The sequence below is a fragment of the Oryctolagus cuniculus genome, chromosome 19 (genome assembly GCF_964237555.1).
Source record: "Oryctolagus cuniculus chromosome 19, mOryCun1.1, whole genome shotgun sequence".
Lineage (NCBI taxonomy): Eukaryota > Metazoa > Chordata > Mammalia > Lagomorpha > Leporidae > Oryctolagus > Oryctolagus cuniculus.
This window is the reverse complement of record NC_091450.1, coordinates 22,333,041-22,357,662: the sequence shown is the minus strand read 5'-3', so window position 1 is coordinate 22,357,662 and position 24,622 is coordinate 22,333,041. Positions and strand designations below refer to the sequence as shown.

The following is a 24,622-nucleotide window of genomic DNA, read 5'->3' as shown; positions in this document are numbered from 1 at the left end:
CTGAATTGCAACATCATACTGCTGAACTTTCTTTTTGGTGTCAAAAAAAGAACAGGTTTATCTTGTTGCTTCTCCTGAAAATCCAGCAGATGGAGCTCTGACTACTGTTTCAATTTTCTTAGCTTCTGCAGCCCTTCTTCCTCTTCTTCCTCCTTTTTTTTTTTTTTTTTAAAGACTTGTTTATTTGAAAGGCAGAGCTACAGAGAAAGATTGAGAGAGAGAGAGACAAAGTCAGAGAGCTTCCATTCCAAATGGCCGTAACAGCCAGAGCTGTGGCAATCTGAAGCCAGGAGCTTGGGGTGCCCGACTTGAGCTGTGGAACCCTTGTGGGCCCGGGGGCAGCGCAGTGTTTTACACCCCTGCTCCCCTGCCTTGGGGGACACCAGTACTTCCAGATGCAGAGCTGGGGCTGCCAGCAAGGGTTGTTGAGCTTGCGCTGACCCCACTGGTGGAGCTGGGCCTGGGCCAGTCTGCAGGCTGCCACACTCAAGGCAGCACCTCCTTCCCACAGCGCAGGGCCAGCACACTCTCCCCACCTGCTCCCACATCCTGCTTCCAGAATGAGTAACACCCAGGTCTGCTGTCGGGAGGCAGGTCTGGGAGAGCGGGCGTGGAGCAAACAGGCTGGGTCCTCGCCCCTTATCGCCAGTAGGAAGGGGTGGGCACACTCAGATCAACAGTGCCTCTCGCCTCCCTCACAGTCAGACCTGATCCAAAAATGGCGTTTCTGGAAATCTGGGCTAAGACGTAATAAAAGGGGAGGAGTCCAGAGGCAGCCAAGGCTGACTGAGGTGTCCCCACCGCAGCCACTGACAAACAGGGGAAGTGCCACCAGTTCCCACACGTTAGCAGGGTAGAAACGGTAGCCAATACAACCTTTTGAAATGAATTTTCCAATGATCGTTTTTAATGACATGAAGAAAAGAGTAGGAAAATCATACGGTATAGTGTTCACTACCTTTAAACACTGGAAAACTCAGGTGCTAACGGTGATTATCCCAGACTGTGGGAATTGGAATGATTTCTCCCCCTGCTTCCTATTTCTCTGTATTTTCCTTGGTCATAACAGCAATGAGCCTGTGCCACTCTTGTAATCAGGAAGTTCATTTTAGCCATTAAAGGCGGGGCGGGGCCGGGCGGGGAATGCCCTTTCTGACACTAACAGTGCCTAGATTGAACATCACACAGGTGGGCAAGGTGTGGCCGTCTTCTTTATGGCTGTGTCCCAGAACCTAGAACACAGCCAAGCACATAGGAGGTGTTCATTCCTATTTGACCACTGGTCATCTGTAGCAGACAAAAACCACCCTTTCATAAAGGTGTCAGCAACGGTACCAACCTCAGCACAGTGGTTTTGTGAAACAGGCACAGGACGTTTGACCTTCCCCCGATGAATGCAGGCTCCGGCGGGGCTCCAGGATGGGGAGAGCAGACAGCAGGGCTGCCGCTTTATCTCTTGGCCCCAGTCGCCTCCAGTAAAGAACTGAGTGCTGTTGTTCCTGGTGAAAAGGACCTTTATTTCCTTGTGCAAGTGAACACTTCAAGTCTGGCTAGTCACACTTGGGCGAGTCCTGCTCACACAAGAACTGGGGGTAGAAGAGGTACTTTAAGTTGTACTCATTTTGGGCAAAGCAGTGGGCAATCTCCTGGTCACACTTGCACATGAGTTCCTGGCATTTGTCCTCTGTGGGCCCTGGAAGAAGAGGGAAACTGAGGTCAGAGCAGGGACCTGCACGCTTGCAGGGAAACACCCAGGGAAGCCAACAAAGCTGGAGACAGGAAGGGGCAGGAATGGCACGTGGGGCACTGGACCGTTCCCGCACGTGGCCCTCGGCAGGCAGGTGGTGTCAGGCCCACTTCACAGCAAAGCTGTTGAGGTTCCACATGGCAGGCCAACATCCGAGCCCCCTGTGGCTTCTCCACGTCAGTGTTAACACTGGTCCATCTGGGGACTCACGTGGTAACACAGCAGGTGCCAGCAAGCCTTGCTGACCAGGTTTGGGATGCCTGCTCTGCTACGTCCTTGCTCTGTGAGCCCCAGACCTCATCTGAAGTGGATGCACTCTCACTTAGCGCCGTTATTGGGCAGCCTGGCTGAGAAGTGTACGAAAAGTGCCCGACACGGGGCGTGGCACTGGCTGGGAGTACTTGGTGCATTTGGCTCTTGCCTGCATGTCTCTGCCTCCTTTCTCCAAGTCTCTGGGAGATGCTCCTTCAAGAAAAAGAGCTTCCTTTAGGTGATAGTCATGTGCTGCATCTCATCCCTCCATCCAAGGTAAGTCTCCTTACTTGGGAATTCCATTCCTAAAGACTCCCTGATTGGAGACACAGACTCAAAGACCATAGTAATGGGGGATTTCCATACCCCACTTTCAGCAATGGACAGATCAACCAGACAGAAAATCAGTAAGGAAACAGCAGAGTTAATCGACACTATAGACCAAATGGACCTAACAGGTTACTACAGAACTTCCCATCCTGCAGTCTAGGAATACAAATTCTTCTCACCAGTTCATGAAACATTCTGTAGGACAGACAACAGGCCACACCATAAAGCAAGTCTCAGCAAATGCAAAAAAATTGAAATCATACCATGCATTTTCTTGGATCACAATGCAATGAAGCTGGAAATCAGCATCTGAGGAATCTCTAGAGCATATGCAAACACATGGAGACTGAACAACATGCTCCTGAATGAACAGTGGGTTATAGGAGAAATCAAAAAACTTCTGGAAACAAATAAAAATGACAAATCAAAACTTATGGGGTACAGCAAAAGCAGTCTTGAAAGTTTATAGCAATTGGTACCAACATCAAGAAATTGGAAAGGCACCAATAAGTGAGCTATCAATGCATCTCAAGGATCTAGAAAAACAACAGCAAACCAAACCCAAAACTAGTAGGAGAAAATAAATAATTAAAATTAGAGAAGAAATCAACAAAATTGAATTTAAAAAACAATACAAAGGATCAGTAAAACAAAGAGCTGGTTTTTTGAAAAAAAAAAAATAGACAAAATTGACAAACCAACTAACCAAGAAAATTGGCCCAACTAACCAAGAAAATGAGAGAGAAGACCCAAATCAATAAAATTAGATATGAAAAAGGAAGTGTAACAACAGACACCACAGAAATAAAAAGAGTCATCAGAAATTACTACAAAGAACTGTATGCCAACAAACTGGGAAACCTAGAAAAAATGGATATTCTTGGACACATACAACCTACCTAAATTGAGCCATAAAGCCATAGAAAACCTAAACCACCCCATTACCAAGATGGAAACTGAATCAGTAATAAAGACCCTCCCAACAACAACAACAACAAAAAAGCCCAGAAATAGATGGCTTCAGTGCTGAATTCTATCAAACACTTAAAGAAGAACTAACTCCACTTCTTCTCAAGTTATTCAAAACCATTGAAAGGGAAAGAATCCCCTCTAATTCTATGAAGCTGGCATCACCTTAATTCCTAAACCTGAAGAATATAACACAGTGAAAAAGAACTACACAAAAATCCTCAACAACATTCTGGCCAATCGAATCCAACAACACATCAGAAAGATCATTCACTGGAACCAACTGGGATTAATCTTTGGTATGCAAGGATGGTTCAACATTTGCAAATCAATCAATGTGATATATCAGATTAACAAATTGAGGAACAAAAGCCATATGATTATCTCAATAGATGCAGAGAAAGCCTTTGATAAACTACAATACCCTTTCATGGTGAAAACTCTAAGCAAATTGCGTATAGAAGGAATATTCCTCAACACAATTAAGGCAATGTATGACCAACCCACGGTCAGCATCCTATTGAATGGGGAAAAGCTGGAAGCATTCCCACTGATATCCAGAACCAGACAAGTATGCCCACTCTCACCACTGCTATTCAATATAGTCCTGGAAGTTTTAGCCATAGACATTAGGCAAGAAAAAGAAATCAAAGGGAGTCAAGATGAGAATGAGGAAGTCCAACTATCCCTATTTGCAGATGACATGATTCTATATACAGGGGATACAAGAGACTATTGGAACTCATAGAAGAGTTTGGTAAAGTAGCAGCATATAAAATCAATACAGAGGCCGGCGCCACAGCTCAATAGGCTAATCCTCTGCCTGCAGCACCAGCACCCAGGGTTCTAGTCCTGGTTGGGGTGCCAGATTCTGTCCCGGTTGCTCCTCTTCCAGTCTAGCACTCTGCTGTGGCCCGGGAAGGCAGTGGAGGATGGCCCAAGTCCTTGGGCCCTGCACCCACATGGGAGACCAGGAGAAGCACCTGGCTCCTAGCTTCGGATCAGTGTGGTGCGCCGGCCGCAGCGGCCATTGGAAGGTGAACCAGTGGTAAAGGAAGACCTTTCTCTCTGTCTCTCTCTCTCTCACTGTCCACTCCACCTGTCAAAAAAAATCAATACACAAAAATCAATTGCCTTTATATGCACTGACAAAGCTAAGGCTGAAAAAGAACTTCTAAGATTGATCCCATTCACAATAGTTACAAAAAGAATCAAATGTCTTGTAATAAATTTAACCAAGAATGTCAAAGATCTCTACAATGAGAATTACAAAACATTAAAGAAAGAAACAGAAGAAGATACCAAAAAAAAAATGGAAAAATCTTCCATGTTCATGGATTGGAAGAATCAATATCATCAAAATGTTCATTCTTCTGAAAGCAATTTACAGATTCAATGTTATACTAATCAAAATACCAAAGACATTCTCAGATCTAGAGAAAACAATGCTGAAATGCTTATGGAAACACAGTAGACCTCAAATAGCTACAGCAATCTTATACAACAAAAACAAAGCTGGAGACATCACAAAACCAGATTTCAAGACATATTATAAGGCAGTTATAATTAAAACAACCTGGTACTGATACAAAAACAGATGGCTAGACCAATGGAACAGAATAGAAATGCCAGACGTCAATCCCAGCATCTACAACCAATTTATAATTGACAAAGGAGCTAAAACCAATCCCTGGAGCAAGGACAGTCTCTTCAACAAATGGTGCTGGGAAAATTGGATTTCCACAGTAGAAGTATGAAGCAGGACCCCTACCTTATACCTTACAAGAAAATCCAGTGGATTAAAGACCTAAATCTATGACCTGACACCATCAAATTACTGGAGAACATTGGGGAAACCCTGTTAGACACTGACACAGGCAAAGAGTTCTTGGAAAAGACCCCAGAGGCACAGACAATCAAAGCCAAGATAAACAAATGGGATTGCATCCAATTAGAAGCTTCTGTACTGCAAAAGAAACACTCAGGAAAGTGAAGAGGCAACCCACAAAATGGGAGAAATTATTTGCAAACCATGAAACTGATAAAGGATTAATAACCAGAATATATGAAGAGATCAAGAAACTCCACAAAAACAAAGCAAACAGCCCAGTTAAGAAATGGGCCAAGGGGCCGGCACTGTGCCATAGTGGGTGAAGCTGCTGCCTGCAGTGCTGGCTTCCTATGTGCGTGCCAGTTCAGGTCCCAGCCATTCCACTTCCAGTCCGGCTCTCTGCTGTGGCCTGGGAAAGCAGTGCAGGATGGCTCAATTCCTTGGGCCCCTGCATCCACGTGGGAGACCTGGAGGAGGCTCCTGGCTTTGGATCGGCATTGCTCCAGCTGTTGCAGCCAGTTGGGGAGTGGACCAGTGGATGGAGGCTCGCTCTCTCTCTCTCTCTGCCTCTCTTTCTCTGTGTAGCTCTGACTTTCAAATAAATAAGTAAATCTTTAAAAATAAAAAAGAAATGTGCCAAGGACTTAAACAGACATTTTTCAAAAGAGGAAATCCAAATGGCCAACAGACACATGAAAAAAAGTTCAGGATCACTAGCTTTCAGAGAAATGCAAGTCAAACCACAATTAAGTTTCACCTCACCCCAGTTAGAATTTCTTTCATATAGAAATCAACAAACAACAAATTCTGGTGAGGATATGGGGGAAAAGATACCTTAATCTGCTGCTGGTGGGAATGTAAACTGGTAGTAAAACCACAACCACTATGGAAGACAGTATGTAGATACTTCAAAGCCATCCCACTCCTGGGAATTTACCCAAGGGAAATGAAATCAGTAAATAAGAGTTTTCTGTACCCCCATGTTTATTGCAACTCAATTCATAATACCTAAGACATGGAATCAATCCAAATACCCATCATCAGAAGACTGGATAAAGAAATTATGGGATATGTACTCTATGGAATACCACACAGTGGTAAAAAAAATGAAATCCAGTCATTTACAACAAAATGGATGAATCTGGAAAACATCATACTGAGTGAAATAAGCCAGTCTCAAAGGGACAAATACAATATGTTCTCCCTGATCTGTGGTAACTAACAGAGCACCTAAAAGGAAATCTGCAGAAGTGAAATTGACACTTGGAGAAACAAGGACTTGAACAGTCCCTGTCTTGACTTTGGAGGAACAGTTTCTTTTTTTTTTCCTTAATGGAGATTTGGCATGGGAATGGGAGAGGAAGGAGGCGGTAGGGTGGGAGTGCGGGTGGGAGGGCGGGTATGGTGGGAAGAATCACTATATTCCTAAGGTTGTACTTGTGAAATTTGTATTCATTAAATAAAAGGTTTATTGGGGGGGGAGGAGGAGACTCCCTAATTGGGCTTGGAATGATTTTGCAGTCTTCAAGTCACATAGAAATCTCATCTAGAAGATATATAATGCCTTAAACAGCTATGGATGCATCCCTTAACCATGTCACCACTGCCTTCTGGTGTGGGCATTTAGTTCTTCACATTAAAAAAAAATCCCCACCATTAAATCCTTCCAAGTCCCTTCAAGAGGCACAGTGAGGAAGCAGGAGCTCTGCAGTCAGCCAGCTTCGTGCCTTTGGAAACACGGCAGGTGCGGCTGCCACTTGTGATGCCGCCATCCCATACCCGTGCAGTTTGGGTATTGGCTACTCTGCCTCCAGTCTAGCTCCCTGCTGACGCATTTGGAAAACCGGTGGAAGATGGTCCAAGTGCTTGGGCCCCAGCCACCTATGTGGGAGACCTGGATGGACTTCTGGGCTCTTGGGTTCAGCCTGGTCCAGTCTTGGCTTGTGGCCATTTGGGGAGTGAAGCAATGGATGGAAGATATCTCTCTTCTCTCTCTCTCTCTCTCTCTCTCTCTCTCTCTCTCTCTCTCTCCCTTTCACATAAATACATCTTTAAAAAAAAAAAAAGGACATCACTTCATCCGTCCTGGACTCAGTTTCCTCAAGACCACTATGGGGATAACAACAGTACCTACCCAAGGGCTGCTGGGAGAATCAAAGGGCCAGATCAGTAAAATGCAGGGCACAGAGTTGGGACGAAGGAAGTGGAAACTCCTTCCTTCAACTGCCAGCTGATCTCCGTGCACGCTCTTGGAGACCAGAGGGAGAGGAGGCCTACGGTGAGATGGCTCACCCGCTTCTAGGAAGAGGAGGCCCAGAGTGGAACAGTTCACTGGCTTCTTCATAGGGAACACGGCCAGAGCGCATGCTAGGACAGGTGAGGCTGTCAGTGTAGGCAGAGGGCCTGAGACCCTCGGAGGACCACCTGTCCAGGCCCGCGCAAGGACTGATGAAAGGAACTTAGGTGTGTGATTAAACAAGGCTTCTCACATTAGCTCAGGATCTGGCAGTTTTATTTTTTAAATATATATCTTTTAATAAAAATTTATTTATTTAATCGAAAAACAGAGAGAAATTGATCTTCCTTCTGCTGATTTAATTTCCAAATGGCCACAATGTCCAGGGATGGCCAGGCCAAAGCCAGGAGCCAGGAACTTCTTCTTGGTCTCCTTCATGGGTGCAGGGTCCCAAGCCCTTGGGGCATCTTCCACTGCTTTCCCAGGCACATTAGCAGGGAGCTGGATAGCAAGTGGAGCAGCCAGGACTATATGGGATGCCAGCACTCTAGGCAGTCCCCAAGAATTACAGTTTCAAGAGTTCTATTTTCTTTTATTTTTCTTTCTTTCTTTCTTTCTTTCTTTCTTTCTTTCTTTCTTTCTTTCTTTCTTTCTTTCTTTCTCTCTCTCTCTCTCTCTCTCTCTCTCTCTCTCTCTCTCTCTCTCTCTCTCTTTCTTTCTTTCTTTCGGATTTATTTCATTTATTTGAAAGGGAGAGTGATAGAGAGATAGAGACAGAGACCTTCCATCTGCGGGCTCACTCCCCAGATGGCTACAACAGCCAGGGCTGGGCCAAACAGAAGCCAGGAGCTTCTCCTGGGTCTCCCACAGGGTGCAGAAGTGCCATCTTGCACTTCTTTCCCAGCTGCGTCAGCAGAGTTGCATTGGGAGTGGAACTGCCAGACTCAAACTGGCATCCATGTGGTTGCAGTGCCATACGCGGTGGCTTACCTGCTGTGCCACGACACTGACCCACGAGTCCTCGTTTAAATAACCTCCCTTGGGCAGTGGTGATGGCTCAGGGAATTGGGTTCCCGACACCTACGTGACAGACCTGGATTCAGTTCCTTCCTGCTCTTGATTTCAGCCTGGCCCAGTCCCAGCCACTGGGGGCAGCCGGGGAGTAGATGGGCACTCGCTGTCTGCTTACCTCTCTGCCTCTCAGATAACTTTAAAAATTCAAATACCCTCCTTTTAAAATAATGTCAGTTATTAAATAATTTAGTTATACTAACATTCATTCACATACAATTCCATCAATGTCATAAATAGAAAATCAAAATATTGAACAACAAATATAAGGAACCAATTAAAAAAGAAACCTAAGCACAAACATCAATACCAAAAACCCATGAAGATAAAAAAGTGTCATATCAGTCTAGTTACATGCTTGAAGTCTGTGAACCCCCAAGTTGGGGCATGTTGTTTAAATATAGAGAGGTTATGGGGGCTGCCACCTGTAGTGTCGCCACCCATGAGTGCCAGTTCGAGTCCCAGCTGCTCCACTTCCAATCCAGCTCTCTGCTATGGCCTGGGAAAGCAGTGGAGGATGGTCCAAGTCCCTGGGCCTCAGGAGCTCCTGACGCCTAGCTGTTGCCCCCATCTGGGGAGTGAAGCAGCGGATGGATGACCAACCTCCTCCCTCTCTCTCTCTGCCTCTCTGTAACTCTGCCTTTCAAATAAATAAATCTTTAAAAAGAGAGAGAGAGAGAGGTTAGGGAGTGTAAGAGGTCTAACCCCTCTAACAGACTGTTATAGTTTATACTGAAGAGAAAAATAAGAGGTACCAAACATGTTGCTATGTTCTTTAAAATTATGCATGTCAAACAGAAGGTAGAAAAACACCAGAAGCTTAGCGAAGGGCTGTCTGTGTGTGGCGTCTGTGGGATTCTGGCTCTTGCACCTGTATGTTTTGTAATTTCAAGCTTTGCGACCAGATGATACTTTCATCGTGGAAGAATCGATCTTATTAACAAAACTTGCAGAGTAACCACCCCAAGAATGTAACGTACAGGGGTTAGGATGCCACTTGGGATCGCCGACATCCCACATTGGAGTGCGCAGGTTCCAGTCTGGGCTCCACTTCCGACTGCAGCTACCTGCAGACACACACTCTGGGAGGCAGCAGGTGATGGCTCAAGTACCTGGTTCTTGCCACCCACCTGGAGACCTAGACAGAGTTCTGGCGCCCAGCTCCAGCCTGGCCCAGCCTGACTGGTGCAGTCATGTGGGAAACCACAGATGGGAGCTCTCTTTCTGCCTTTCAAATAAAATAACTAAATAAATACTCTTTGAACAAACAATTAATGTACAGTGTGTTTGAGCTAAACACAGTGGCAGCTCCTAAAGGAAGTGACTTGTGAGACTTTTGGTTGCCTTCTTTCCTCCTAATCTTTATTAAGCCCCCCCCCCCATTCTCTCCTTCCCTACCCCCTACAAATAAGCATAATCTACACTTTTACTACACTTGATCTTAGCCAAAAGGCCGAGAAGCGATATAATTTACACTTTTAAAATGTAAATTATACATTAATTAAATGATACATACAAATGCCCCTTCACATAGTTCTCTATTCCCCCCTTCAGCTGTCCACCCCACCCCCAGCCCTTCTGCCATGTCAATTCTAGCAAAGCCTCAAGTAAACCATTTGCCTCAACTATTTAGGACTCTAGGATACAAAAACCCTCACAGAAACGCACACAAATCTGTGAGCACCCCTGGTCTTTGCAGCCATGTGTAGCAGCTGAGCAGGAAGTGGACAGAGTAAAGCACATTCATGTCATGGACCCAACGGACTCAACCAAGGGGGCACTCGCCAAGGTCTGCAGACATTTCTGCTTGTCACAACAGGGTGAGGAGGTGCCACGGGCATCAGGTTGGTAGAGGCTAGCAAAGTCCAGGAGGTCGTCCCACAACCAAGAATCATCTGGCCCAAGAAGCCAATGGTGTCAAGGCTGAAAACACCTGCCAACGGATTCCTAACTAACAAGCATTAAAAGAACGGGGGTCACGTACACATTCTACGATGTCCAAGACACGGTGGTAAGTGGAAAAATAAAAAAGAAACAAAGAAAATAGAAGCGGTGTAATCTCAACAGAAGTGTGTGTAGGGCTGGTGCTGTGGTGTAGCGGGTAAAGTCTCTGCCTGCAGTGCTGGCATCCATATAGGCCCTGGTTTGAGTCCCAGCTCCTCCATTTCCGATCCAGCTCTCTGCTAAGGCCTGGGAAATCAGTAGAAGATGGCCCAAGTCTTTGGATCCCCGTACCTGTGTAGGTTACATGGAGAAAGCTCCTGGCTCCTGACTTCAGATAGGTGCAGCTCTGGCCGTTGTGGCCAATTGGGAAAAGAACTAGCAGATGGAAGACCTCTCTCCCTCTCTCTCTCTGCCTCTCCTCTCTCTGTGTAACTCTGCCTTTCAAATAAATAAATAAATCTTTAAGAAAAAAAAAAAGTAAGACTTGCCTACATGGTTCCATGGCCTCAGGAACCCAACAGAATCACATTGTTCAAGAAGAATAAACACAGTGGGTGGGCGGTTGTGGCACAGCAGGTTAAGCTGCTACCCCAAATGTCCACATCCCATATCAGGGGGCTGGCTGGAGTCTCAGCTGCCCTTTTTTTTTTTTTTTTTTTTTGACAGGAAGAGTGGACAGTGAGAGAGAGAGAGAGATACAGAGAGAAAGGTCTTCCTTTTCCGTTTGTTCATCCCCCAATGGCCGCTGCGGCTGGTGCGTTGTGCCCAGCGTACTGCGCTGATGCTAAGCCAGAAGCCAGGTGCTTCTCCTGGTCTCCCATACAGCTGCAGGGCCCAAGCACTTGGGCCATCATCCACTGCATTCCCGGGCCACAGCACAGAGCTGACAGGAAGAGGAGCGACCGGGACAGAATGCAGCGCCCCAACCGGGACTAGAACCCGGGGTGCTGGCGCCGCAGGTGGAGCATTAGCCTAGTGAGCCGTGTCAGCTGCCCATTTTCAATCCAACTCCCTGTTACTGCATCCAAGGAGGCAGTGGTTCAAGAGTTTGGGCCCTGCCTCCCACGTGGGAGACCCAGATGCTAATTGGATCTCCTGGCTTTGGCCTGCCCTGGCTGTTGCAGACATCTGGGAAGTGAACCAGCAGATGGAAACTCAATCTTTCTCTCTTTTTCTCTCTCTGCTGCTCTTTCAAATACATGAAAATAAATGAATAAACATTTTTAAAAATCCAAAGAATCACAATGTGAAAGAAAAAATAGCCACCACGGGTTAAGCTTACAATTAAGGCCTGACAGTAAATATTATTATACCCTCAAAAAATGTAATGTATTTGTCAGGTCCATAAATGGAAAATGGGCAAAACCTGTAAACAAACAACCAAGTTCAGAATATCCCCAAACAGAGTAAGAGGATATTTTTAGCGAAAAAATGCATAACAGATACCTTGGTTCTTTCTGTTGGGTTCGGGAAGGCTGGCCCTGTAAACAGGCATGGACCCCACCAGCACACACGGCAGTAAACGGTCCACAAACATTCGCACGTGAGTAAGAGCGAGCAGAACAGGCCGGTTGAAGGGAAAACAAAGATCTTCAGCAGCTATCCCAATCAGGCCTCACTTCACCTCCTCCTCTCTGTCCACACTAGAAGGCGGCAGTTTAAGGACGAGCTACTTCCTCTCCTATGGGCCTCAGTTTCCCCAACGATAAATGACATGTTTGAAACATGACATCAAGAGATTCTCAGGCCTCAAGATAGAGATTATGTCTCCACGTTAACTCGGCTTTGCTCTTATGCCAAATCCTAATGCGCAGTGCGGGAACACGACCCAGGATCTGCGTCCTCCCAGGGGGCAGGCATCTGGGACCCAGGGTGAAGATGCTGCTTCTATGCCCACCTGGATCAAAGGGCCTGGGTCTGTGTCTTGGCTCTGCTTCCAATTCCAGCTTCTCACTGACACACCCCCTGGGAGGCAGCAGGTGATGGCTCAGGTACTCAGGTCTCTGCCAGCCTTGTGGGAAACGTGGACTGGGATCTGGGCTCCTGGCTTTGGCCTGGCCCGGCCCTGGCTACTGCAGGCATTTTTAGCTGAACCAGAAGATAAAAGATCTCTCCTTCTCTCTCTCTTTTCTCTTTCTCTCTTTCTCTGCCTTTCAATAAAAAAAAATGAAATAGGACCCCTTATCTCACTCTACAAATTAAAATTAGTACAAAATGGATCAATTGGGCTGGCGCTGTGGCTCAATAAGCTAATCCTCCGCCTTGCAGCGCCAGCACACCGGGTTCTAGTCCCGGTCGGGGCGCCGGATTCTGTCTCGGTTGCCCTTCTTCCAGGCCAGCTCTCTGCTGTGGCCCGGGAGTGCAGTGGAGGATGGCCCAAGTGCTTGGGCCCTGCACCCCATGGGAGACCAGGATAAGCACCTGGCTCCTGCCATCGGATCAGCGCGATGCACAGGCTGCAGTGCGCCAGCCGCAGCGGCCATTGGAGGGTGAACCAACGGCAAAAGGAAGACCTTTCTCTCTGTCTCTCTCTCTCACTGTACACTCTGCCTGTCAATTGCCTAAATGTGAGTTAAAACTATAAAACCATTAGAAGAAAACAAAAGGGAAAACTTTGATGACCTTGGATTTGGCAACAGATTCTTAGGACAACAAAAACTCGAGCCACTAAAGGCAAAACAGGTAAGTTGGTCTTCATCACAACTAAATATATTTGTGCACCAAGTTCATTAGCAATAAAATTAGGACAGCCTACAGAAGTCAAGAAAACATTTGCAGATCACAGATCAATTTCCAATATCCAAAATGCAGAAACAACTCTGACAACTCAACAACAAAAAGACAGAAATGCAATTATAAAGGGACAAAGGGGCAGCAGGCATGTGGCCTGATAGCTAAGACGCCTGCGTCCCACCCTGGAGGACCTGGGTTTGATTTCTGGCTCTGGCCTCTGATTCCAGCTCCCTGCTAATGCAGACCCTGGGAGGCCGCATGACGGCTCCAGCTACTGGGTTCTGCTACCTTGTAGGAGACCTGGATGGAGTTCCTGGCTCTCAGCTCTGGCCCCAGCTCAGCCCCAGCCATTGCAGGCATTTGGCCAGTGAACTAGTGGAGGGGAATTTGTTTCTCTCTTGTGGGGAGCAATCCGGACTGGACTGAGTTACTGGAATTAAGACTTATTCTATGCATCTGCTCTCCCACAATATGGCGCTGGGAGAGAAGTAAACAGCTTCCGCACAGCTGCCTCCAGTTCAACTAATAAACTGTAGGACTTGCTCCTGATTGGAGAGCAGCGTACTCGGCGTGTGGGCAGCCGAGTTGGGATTGGCGGAGGAGGACTATAAAGGAGGAGAGAGACGGCATGCACCAGGAACATCTAAGGGGAACATCTAAGGGAACACCTGTGCAGCCCCCGAGAAGAGCCGGCCGGCGGTGTGCCGCTCCCCTGCGGAAGTGGGGAATGCGGCCAGGGGGAACTGCCCTTCCACGGAGGTGGAAGGGATAGTAGCCAACCCGGGAAGAACCAGCAGCAAACCCGGGGAGGGCCGAGCAGCAGAAAGAACAGCGCAGGGTCCTGTGTCGTTCCTCCACGAAGAGGGGGAGCGACACTCTCTCTCTCCCTATTTCTCTGCCTCCCAAATAAACACTTTCAAAGATGGACAAAGGATATGAATAGAAATTTCTCCAAAGATACAAGAGTGGCTAAGAGGCACATGAAAACATGCGCAACATCATCAGTGATTAGGGAAAAGCAAGTCAAATGACACAACGAGATCCTGCTTCACACCCACCAAGAAAAATCCAAACTGCAACACAGCAGCGCTCACAAGACTGCTGAGACCCTGGATCCCTCACGCGTGCTGGAGGCACTGTGCAGCGTGGTGAACCAGCCGGAGGTTCTTCAGAAAGCAACGCAGACGCCCTGTGACTCAGCCAGTCTCCTCCTGGGCACACATTCCACAGAACTGCAAACAGGGACTCACACAAACACTTGCTCATGAGTGTATGCAGCTGTGCTGTTCACAACAGCCAGGAGTTGGAAACAACGCAAATGCCCATAACTGAATGATGGGATAAACGAAACAGCACATTCATCACAGTGGAAGATGATTTCCCCATCAGAGGGCCAAAGTGCCAAGGCCTGAAGATGAATGAACTGCAGAAACAAGATGCTAAGTGAAAGAAGCCAGACTCGGCCTGCTCTGCGGCTCACTAGGCTAATCCTCCGCCTGCGGCACTGGCACCCTGGGTTCTAGTCCCGGTTGGGGCACCGGATTCTGTCCCGGTTGCTCCTCTTCCAAGCCAGCTCTCTGCTGTGGCCTGGGAAGGCAGTGGAGGATGGCCTAAGTCCTTGGGCCCTGCACCTACATGGGAAACCAGGAGAAGCACCTGGCTTCGGATCAGCATGGTGCGCCGGCCGCAGCAGCCATTGGGGGGTGAGCCAACGGAAAAGGAAGACCTTTTTCTCTGTCTCTCTCTCTGTCTACTCTGCCTGTCCAAAACAAAAAAAAAAAAAAAGGAAGCCAGACTCAAAAGACTCCTATTGTCCCTGATTTCTGTGAATATCCAGACCAGGTAAATCCCAACAGATGGAAAGCCAAGGGCAAGGTTGCCAGGTGCTGGTGGGGGTGGGACAGAGGAATGGGGACTGTTTGCTCAATGGGGATGGTTTCTTGCTTTCTTTTCTTTCTTCTTTTTTTTTTTTTTAAAGGTTTATTTACTTATTTGAAAGGCAGGGTAAGAGAGAAAGAGAGAGACAGAGATTTCCCACACAGCTGCAACAGCCGGGCTGGGCCAGGATGAAGCCAGGAGTCACGAACTGTGTTCCTGCTTCCCTCCTGGGTGGTAGGGACTCAAGTACTTGAGCCCATCCCTTGCTGTCTCCCAAGTGCAACAGCAGGAAGCTAGATGGGAAGTGGAGGTACTCCGATATGGGATGCAGGTGTCACAAGCAGCGGCTTAACCTGCTCTCCCATAATGCCTGTGCACAGGTGGGCAGTTTTTTGTTTTGTTTTTTTGAGAAAAGGTGAGGAAAACCTTTTGATGCTGACTGGATAACATTGAGAATTGACCAACTGGATTGTACACTTAAATGGCCAATATTACATTTACTTCCAAATGAAAAAAAGGGATGGAACCATTCGTCTGGGTCACTTCTATCCTCAGATAACTTCAAGTGTCAGGGCCCAAACTCTGCCTTCCCTGCATTCTGCCTGCATTGTTACTTGCTTCTGAGTTTTTTTTTTTTTAATTGATTCAATTTTTTTACTTTTTTGGTAGGAACAAAACATGGAAAATTATCAACCATCAGAAGATCTCAAAAATAAATCCCCCATTCCTTTCCCAATCAGTGTGTTAAAAAAGAAAACAAAACAAAAACAGTAAAGTTGCTCTGAGCAACACTTAACATTTTTAAGTTTTTGTTGTTCTTTTAACTTTAGAAATGACTGGTTATGTAAAATGGATCCTGGATGTTAGAATGGAGTATGGAACAGTTATCCTCATTAAATACAAGTTGCTTGTGGTGAGACGGAGAGGGAGAGAGAGACTTTTTTTAAAAGCCAGAATTAAAAGTAGGTATAGCCGGCACCGTGGCTCATTTGGCTTATCCTCAGATTGTGGCGCTGGCACCCCAGGTTCTAGTCCCGGTCGGGGCGCTGGATTCTGTCCCGGTTGCTCCTCTTCCAGTCCAGCTCTCTGCTGTGGCCTGGGAAGGCAGTGGAGGATGGCCTAAGTCCTTGGGCCCTGCACCCGCATGGGAGACCAGGAGGAGGCACCTGGCTTGTGGCTTCGGATCGGCTCAGCGCACTGGCCGTAGCAGCCATTTGGGGGGTGAACCAATAGAAGGAAGACCTTTCTCTGCCTGTCTCTCTCACTGTCTAACTCTGTCAAATAAACAAAATAAAATTATTATTATTTTTTTTTTTGACAGGCAGAGTGGACAGTGAGAGAGACAGAGAGAAAGGTCTTCCTTTTGCCGTTGGTTCACCCTCCAATGGCCGCCACGGCTGGCGCGCTGCAGCCAGCACACCGTGCTGATCCGATGGCAGGAGCCAGGTGCTTCTCCTGGTCTCCCACGGGGTGCAGGGCCCAAGCACTTGGGCCATCCTCCACTGCACTCCCTGGCCACAGCAGAGAGCTGGCCTGGAAGAGGGGCAACCGAGACAGAATCCAGCGCCCCAACCGGGACTAGAACCTGGTGTGCCGGCGCCGCAAGGTGGAGGATTAGCCTAGTGAGCCGCGGCGCCGGCCAAAATAAAATTATTTTAAAAATGAAGCAAAAGGATTGAAAGAGATGGCTGTTTTGTTTGGTGGCTCAGAGTTAGAGCTATGTCTATGCACTGCCCCAAATCCTGTGCTGGTGCACTCTCAGTGTGTCACCCTCCCTGGAGGGGCTGTGTCTCGTCATTTCTCCACGACATCTGCTGTGCACGAGTCACCACTGCACTGTCACGTCCTTTTCTTAGGAGATAGCCCTTATCTCTGGCCCTGGTTTACAGATAAGAAAACTAGGGCTCAGAGAACTCAGCACTTGCACCAGATCTTACAACTAGAAAGAAACCCAGGCAGAATCCGAATCAATGACTGTGATGTCGACCACTAGGCCAGTGTTTGCCAACTCCCATGTTCACCAGGACAGCTACGGTTCACGTGAGACACAGAGGAAGCGCTCCAATCACAGCACGGCTCTTCATTCTGACAAGCAAAGGGTTCACGCTCCCCTCCTTCCTGAAACATTCAGCCCTTTGGTCGATCTTCCGCTTTCCCAGAAATATTTCCCTTTCATAGCAAAATCATCAGGGCAATGACATATGGTAACTGACACCTGGCCTCAATGCTAGACAATGGAGCATGGTGGGGACTGCAGCAGATGGAAGAGAGAGGTCAGGCCTATAAGTGGCAGCCCCCTCTAAGCTCCAGCCAATGGGTTCTCCTGGGCCTGGTGCTGTTAGCGCCTCCAACTTTCTTTTATTATTTATTAAGATGATGATGATGGTTGTTAGTTTATTTATGCGAGAAGTACAGAGACAGGGAGAGAAAGACAGACAGGTATAGAGAGTTCCCATCTGCCGATTTGCACCTCAAATGCTTGCAATGACCAAGTCTGGGCCAGGTGAAAGCCAGGAGACAGGGACTCCATCCAGGTCTCCCATGTGGATGGCAGGGACCCAACCACTTGAGCCATCCCTCACTGCCTTCTAGGGTCTGCATTAACAGGAAGCTCGAATTGGGAGTAGAGCTGAGAATTGAAACCAGGCACTCCGATATGGGAGATGGGTGTCCTGAGCACCATCTTTACCCTTAGGCCAAATGTCAGACCTTCCTTTATAACTTTTAATTCACAACTAATTCACAAAGGCATTCTCTTTGTAACAACTGGAACATAAAAACAACTCAAAGCTGCCTTCTACCATTGCCTCCCTCAATCTGATCCTGTCCCCAGAGACAACCACAGCCATCCTTAGTTTGGAGAGAATCCTTACATACCTTTTTCTGAATTTTCTATGTGCCTATACATGGCCACAGAAAGCCATATGGCTTCTACTTCTCAAGTTTCTTTTCTTTTCTAAGTACAGGGGTGTTATACTGGCAAAATCATTCTGTAGTTAGTTTTTTCTCTCCACATCTTCCTATGCTGGCAGGAAAGTCCACCTTATCTTTTCTCCAGATTGTAGTCATGGGTGTGTTTACCCAGGCCTCTGCGGATGGGCTTGGTTGTTTACACCAGGTGTCATTGCTATCTTTTTTCATTTAGTCTAGACAGCAGAGAAAGGGGTTGTTTTGTTTGCCAAGTGCTCTGCATCATTTACAAGAGATGAACCCACAGGGTGGCCCGTGGAGAGCTGAGAGCTGTGGAATGTTATCACAACAAGGGCACACGCTCCTGGGCAGCGCCAGGGTGCTGGGGGACGGCTGGTGTGGGCAGCGCAGAGGACTCACCACACAGGACCTGCTGACCGACACACTCCCAGGGGTAGTGCTCCATCTTGGGACTGCAGCCGGCCTCTTCGGCTCGAGCGTAACAGCAGTCGTGGCGGTGGCAACACCTATGGGCAGCAGAGAGCAGACCTGTAAGTGGATGCAGGCAGGGTGCCCTCGTGGCCACCCTCCCTTGCTGGGACTACGGGTGAGTGAAGATTATCCCCGTCTGGGAGAGAACACCACTGGTCCCTGCGTGTCCTGCACTGACCCCGTCCCTGCAGCATTCCTGAGCCTGGTCCCTGCCTGCTTTACTCTGAGTCTCTGAGCTCTAACCCTGGGGCCTCCTCTCTGTTCTCAGAGGGCACCAGGCCCCGCCCCCACTCGCCCAGGTTGTGCCCTCTGCCTGGGATGACCCCATCCACTCTTCATCCTTTTGGACCAGCCCAACCACCAACCCACACCCCAGGATCTCAGCCCGGCTCCTGCTGTCTCACTTGGCTGTGGCCGCGCCCTTGTTATGCCCTCCCATAAAACACACCTCCCTCTCTTCACTGCACTCATTAAAAACCCTGCTCATGTCTGCAGCCACGGTGCCTCCAGCTCTGCCCAGGCCCTGACATGTCATCAGGCCTCAGTAAACTTCCCCTGAACAATTCCGTGAGGAACTCCCCCAGTTTCCCCTATGCCTGTCAATCATTCATTCATCCTCCCATTCATTCATCCCCTGGCATTCTCTCCATCCACCCACCAGCCTCACTCGTGGAGCTCCTGCCCTGCCCTCTGGAAGGTAGGGGAGACAGGTCACCAGATACGTGCACAGCGAGGTGCGAGGTAAGCAGAGGGGACCTGGGAGGCCAGGGGAGGGGCAGACCCAGCAAGGCTTCAGGGAAGACATCTCTAGGAAACATCACCAAATTGTGGCGGCAAGCAACCAGAGGCAGGAGCATCCAAGGCCCGGGGAGAATCAAGACCTCTGCGTGACAATCCCAGCTCCCCATCTGGGTCTTTCCTCAAGGCCTTGACTAGCGGGGACCCTCTAGCCTGGGGGCACAAACGTGCACTCACCAGTCGACGGCATCGCGGGGCTGGCCGTGGCCGCCCAGGCCACAGAAGCAGCCGTAGTCGACATAGGCCATGGGGCTCCGGGTGCCGACACAACTCACAGTCCCTGCCAGGTCCAGAATCCCACGCCGGTGCACATGTGACCTCCTGGAGGCTGGGGTGGCTGGGGAGGGTGGGGGTCAACAAAGGTCAGAGGTCACTGACAGGGCCTCCTTGGCCCTAGGGAGGGCAGTAATGTGAGAAGGGCATTGCAGCTTCACTCCTGGGTTTGAACCTGCCTCCCTAGCTGTGGACACATCACTATCTTCTCTGTGCCTTGGCTTCTTCACCTGTGAGGTGGGGGATGAGGCGGCCTCAGCTCACAGAGCGAAGTGAGGTAAGGCCTGTCAGGCACCTGGCACGTTCTGCTATCAATATCCTCAAGGCAGCCATGAAAGGAGAAATGAATCAGAGGTCACAACAGGTTGTGGGAGGTCCTACCACTGGGCCTTTGCACAGACTGGTGCTGCTCCCGGGAAGGCCCTGCCAACCAAGCCCCTGCACCTAGCACAATCCGACTGTAAGCCGGATTTGTGTATCAAATTGCATATGAAATGTTCATCCTGCCACCTATGCAGGAACCGGGCATCAGGACGCTAGCTAGCATCCTTGTCACTGGGGAGGGCTCCTCTGTGGGGCTTCCCAGTCCCTGGGCCTGCCCTGGGCCCCACCCTCCTTCCCCTCTAGACACTGGCCTGGAGATGGTTGAATCTCCTCCTCTTCACTGCCCACACACAGCTTCCTCCCAGACGGGGTGCTCCTTAGGCTGTACCCATCCATGTCCCCGTGTCCCGACACAGCTCAGCTACACAGCAGGGCCCAATCAATGCATCTGACAGGTGAGGAAGAGGAGGCCAGCTGTGGGGAAAGCGACTCCCACACTCCACAGCCAGCAAGATTCTGAGCTCAGCCTGCAACACCGGCTTCTGGCTTGCAAAGCGCTGCTCCTTCCTCCTGGCCCTGGAACAGCAGGGGAGGGAGGCTGCCAGGGTGCCAGGCCTAGGGGCATTGGCAGCACAGCGGAGACTCGGGCCCAGGGTGGCCTGTTTGTGGGGAGGCTGCTGGACAGAGAGCCAGTGCGCTGGGGGCTGAGCATGCGATTTGTACCTAGAGCATGTGTCCCTCGCTCAGACTTTGGTGAGAAATCCAGATCAAGTTTAACTCCTGCTTATTTTTTTCACATGAGGAACCAGGAGCAGCTTCACATTGGGAGATGGAGATGAATCCATAGGCAGCAAATGTGAAAATGAGCTCAGGGTTCGGAGCCTCACCTTGTCCTCACTCTTCCAGCAGCCTCACCCCTGCCTCCAACCTTCCATGGCTCCCGTGGAGTGTGGCTAAAGCTCAGGGGTCTCACTGTACCCCAAGGCCCTGCATGGGTCACCCCCCACTTCAGTGTCCTCTCTGTGCACTGACACTTGTCACATATGCCTTCTGCTGCACGTGCCCTCCCTCCACCCTCCGACAGCTCCCAGCTGCCTCCTCCTGGAATCTGCCTCGCCTACTCCGGTGACCATCACTACCTGTGCTTCTGTCTGCATATTGGGGTTGGGGGAGGCTCTAGTCTGGAAGTCCTGGGGAGAGAACCCTGGCACAGAGGCAGCGGCTGTGTGGGCAGGTCCTCTGCAGCCACCATTGAACACTAGACTCTCAGCCCCCTCCCACAGGGTCCTGGTCTCAACTCCACACACCAATGCTGTCCCCAGGTGTTCTTCAACCTAGCATGACCACTTTCTGATATCTCAGAGCCTTTGTCTCTGGAGGGCCCAGGCATGGGGCGGGCACCCAGCCCTGGGTTTGGAACCAAGGAAAACTCCCTTTGTGCCAACATAGGTGGAGCAGGTCATGCTGGGGTCTGTTTGCTCTGTCTGCCCGCGTAGGCTCTTCATTGAATGCCAGGGCTTCTGTGGCATCCGATGTCCCCAGGTCTCTGACTGTATGTGTATGTGGACGCCCACTGGGCACCTGCATGTGCCCTGGGGCTGTCTCAGGTGTCCCTGTGCCACGTGAGCTTGGGCTGCTATCAGAGGAACTTGGCTGGTCTGCAGCTGGGCTCTGTCCGTGAACCTGTGCAGCAGCTGTGCACGTGAGTGCCCAGGTGAGTCTGGGGGCTGCTCCCTGTGAGGATCACCAAGGGAACTCTCCAGGGGTGGGAGAGGAGGGGACAGCATGATTCCCCCACCCCCGAGCCAGGTCCCTTCTGCCCCTGCTTCTCCCACCCTGTGGTGTCCACCTGGTGATCTTACCTGAGACCCGGGGATAGGTGACAGGGTCACTGCACAGGACCACCACAGAGGGTGAGAAGGGCTCCAGGGCTGGTGGGTGGGGTGGGGTCTGGGACGGGCTCTGACCCCTTGGAGGAGTGAGTGAAAGGCAGGACTCTAAAGAGGGCTGAGGGACAGGGATCCTGGATCCCTGGGAAAGATGCAGGGAAGGGCATCAGAAGAGAGGGTTGGGGGCAGTAGGGAGGGCCGCGGGAGTCTCTGGAGCCTGCTTTCCCACTCACCCGCTGTGCGTCCAGGCCCGGGTCCCAGCGGCGGCAGTGGGAGCAGCAGCAGCAGCAGCAGCAGCATTGGCGAGCACAGAGGTAGTGGACTGTCGGTGGCGGCAGGTGTGGAACTATCCTGCCGGCTGCTGTAGTCACCCAGCCTGGGGCCGACCCCCACCCAGGCCTCCGAACAGCCCCGCCCCCGGCCTCACCTTCCTGGGCTGGGCGGAGCCAGGCAGGGGCGGACACCTGGGGCCAAGCCCAGCACACTGATCTCAGCCTCTGGGACTGGGATGTGGTGCTTCCATCAGGAGAGTCAGGCTCTGCGATGCCTCCACGGAGCAAAGAAGCACAAAGGTGCTCTGTTGCTGGGACCTGCAACCCCTGCCTGCTCACCTGGGCGTCCAAAACAAGCAAAAGACTTGGGCAAAGGGTAGTGCTGAATTTACCTAACAATGTTTTTAGAAAGATTTCATTATGTGAAAGAGTTATATATAGAGAGCAAACTAAATAAAAAGAACCTCCATCCACTGGTTCGTTCCCCAAATGGCCACAATAACTGCAGGTTGGGCCAGGAGTCAGGAGCTTCATCCCGGTCTCACACGGACGGTCAGAGCCCAAGTACTTGGGCTATCGTCCATTGCTTTCTCAGGCCATAAGCAGAGAGCTGGGTCAGAAATGGAGCAGCCATGACTCAACCCACCATCCATATGGAATGCCTGCGGCTTAATCCACTGCACCACAGCACTGGTCCCAACCTTAACCATTTTCAATGCAGGAAACTGCTTCTGACACCCTCAAAACTGACTCCCCACAATCTGCCCACCACCCCCACCATCACCACCCCCACCATCACCACCAGCACTATCACCACCACTACCATCCCCACCCCCACTATCACCACCACCACTATCACCACCACTATCACCACTGCAGCCAGAGATTAGCCTGCGATCACCCCATGGGTTCTGGTGACAGGCAGGGCTGCAGGCTGCACAGAGAGGCAGAGGCTGCCTGAGCCAGCCCAGCATCTCACTCCCTCCTGCCTGTCCAAGGCCCATAAAAGACCTCCACCAAGGGACTGAGCTGAGGACAGTGTAGACAGTGGGCACTCAATATTGACAAGGGATGACAATTATGGTGCACAATATGTGTTCCCTTTTAGCTCTTGGAGCAGCGGGTCAATCAGTTACCCACTTCTGTTAGTGTGGCCTCGTCACTTATCTGAGTAGCCCCTGAGGACAGGTTAAGGGCCAGCTCCTCCCTCCTCAGCCACTGTCTGGGGAAGACAGCAGCAGCCGAGGTGATGTGGTGTCTGCAGGCGTCTATGGTGAAGATGGTGGTGCCAGCACTGGGTCTGGGGACTTCTCAGCACCTCAGCCCTTTGTTATTCCTTGCAAGGAAAACCCTGGGGCCAGAGAAGAGGAGAGCCCAGAGCAGGGGAACTGAGGGTCCTCGTCATTTCCTCCTTGCCTCTCTCAGGCTCTGTCTGTGGAAATCCAAGGCCTTGGTCCCCGTGGCTGTGACACTGTGGACTCAGCGTCTCTCTGCTGGGGTGTGAGCCCCTCCAGGCAAATCCAGCCTCATTGTCTAGCCCACTGCAGGTCCTCAAGAAAAGCTTTTCTGTATAGGTTATGGATTTGCGGTGGTCCAGGTCTTGGGGCTGCAGAGCCTCAGTGAGCTGTGTCCATTAGGAAATGGGGCTAACTCAGAAGTCGGGGCTCCCCTGGCCTCTTTGCCCATAGCCCTCCCTGCCTAGCATGGCCCCCAGCAAATGGTCATGTGCACTGGCTCAGTATTGGCTTTGAAACTGAAGCCTGAGGAGAGCGGGTTGCCCATTTGACAGGTGACAAAGCTGAGCTCAGAACAGGGACAGGCCAAGAAAGGAATGAGGGAGACAGAGCTAACCATGAGGCTCACCCTGTTTTCCATTCAGTCATCCTCTCAGCCCCCAGCAGGGGCTCACCACAGCTGCAGGACCAGGTCCTGTGCTGGGCTAGAAGGGGACCGGCCACACTTTCTGTCTCAAGATGCCCATCTGGGGCTGGAGGGACAGGCTGAGAGCTTGGACAGTGTTGGCTGTGGGTGCCCTGAATTGGGGTGCGTATTCCCTGTGGTTGCTGATAGCAGAGTCTGGATCCAGGACTCTCAGGCATGTATATCCAGGGAGCTGAGGGAGTAACTGGGAGAGCGGAGGAGGAGAGAGGAAGCCACCACAAGGGACAGCACACAGAGGGCGACTGAGGGTTTTTCCCAACAGGATCTCCCAGGGAACCTTCCAGAAGCATGATCCCCACTTCCTGTCTCCCAGTGGTTGAGGACTGCCCTGAGGAGAGCCAGGCAGGAAGTGAGGTCACAGTCTGCATGGCTAGAACCTGAGCTGAGGCCAGAGGATGGGAGCCAGCAAGTAGGAAGGCTCCAGTCCCTCCCCAAGCCAGGCCCATGGGGTCAGTGAGGTCTGAGAACATTCTCCAGCCCAGATGACTAAGCTGAACTTGCCCCCAGGTGGCTGGAGTTGGGTGAGAGACACAGAGAAAGCAAGCTAGGCAGAGGGACCTGCGTACGCCAAGGGGAAGTCACAGGACAGAGCCCGGTGCAAGAGGGGGCTCCCAGAACACCAAGGGGCAGCGAACAATGCTGCAGACGTGAAGGTGAGCCTGGTGGGCAAACCGGGCACGAAAATGCAACCAGGACTCCAATGCTATTTTCGTCTTCATACTGGGGTCAGAT

The 24,622-nt window shown here is 50.2% G+C and overlaps 1 protein-coding gene and 1 non-coding gene across 3 annotated transcripts; both read right to left on the bottom strand.

The window, feature by feature from the left end:
- Positions 1-1,493: 1,493 nt before the first annotated feature.
- Positions 1,494-22,711, bottom strand: LOC100341685 (group 10 secretory phospholipase A2). Of its 2 annotated transcripts, XM_070064791.1 has the most exons (5): positions 21,911-22,711; positions 20,100-20,236; positions 19,369-19,528; positions 18,322-18,428; positions 1,494-1,693 (listed from the first exon to the last, which is right to left on the bottom strand). In XM_070064791.1, exons 2-5 carry the CDS (start codon positions 20,182-20,184, stop codon positions 1,551-1,553), a joined length of 495 nt encoding a protein of 164 aa, XP_069920892.1. In that variant the 5' UTR covers positions 20,185-20,236; positions 21,911-22,711; the 3' UTR covers positions 1,494-1,550. The 2 variants fall into 2 exon arrangements, with proteins under 2 accessions (XP_069920892.1, XP_008255979.1); XM_008257757.4 differs by lacking the exon at positions 20,100-20,236 and having other exon boundaries at positions 21,911-22,702.
- Positions 9,719-9,901, bottom strand: LOC127491498 (U2 spliceosomal RNA). The gene has a single exon (XR_007920221.1). It is a non-coding gene; the product is annotated as a U2 spliceosomal RNA (small nuclear RNA).
- Positions 22,712-24,622: the final 1,911 nt, after the last annotated feature.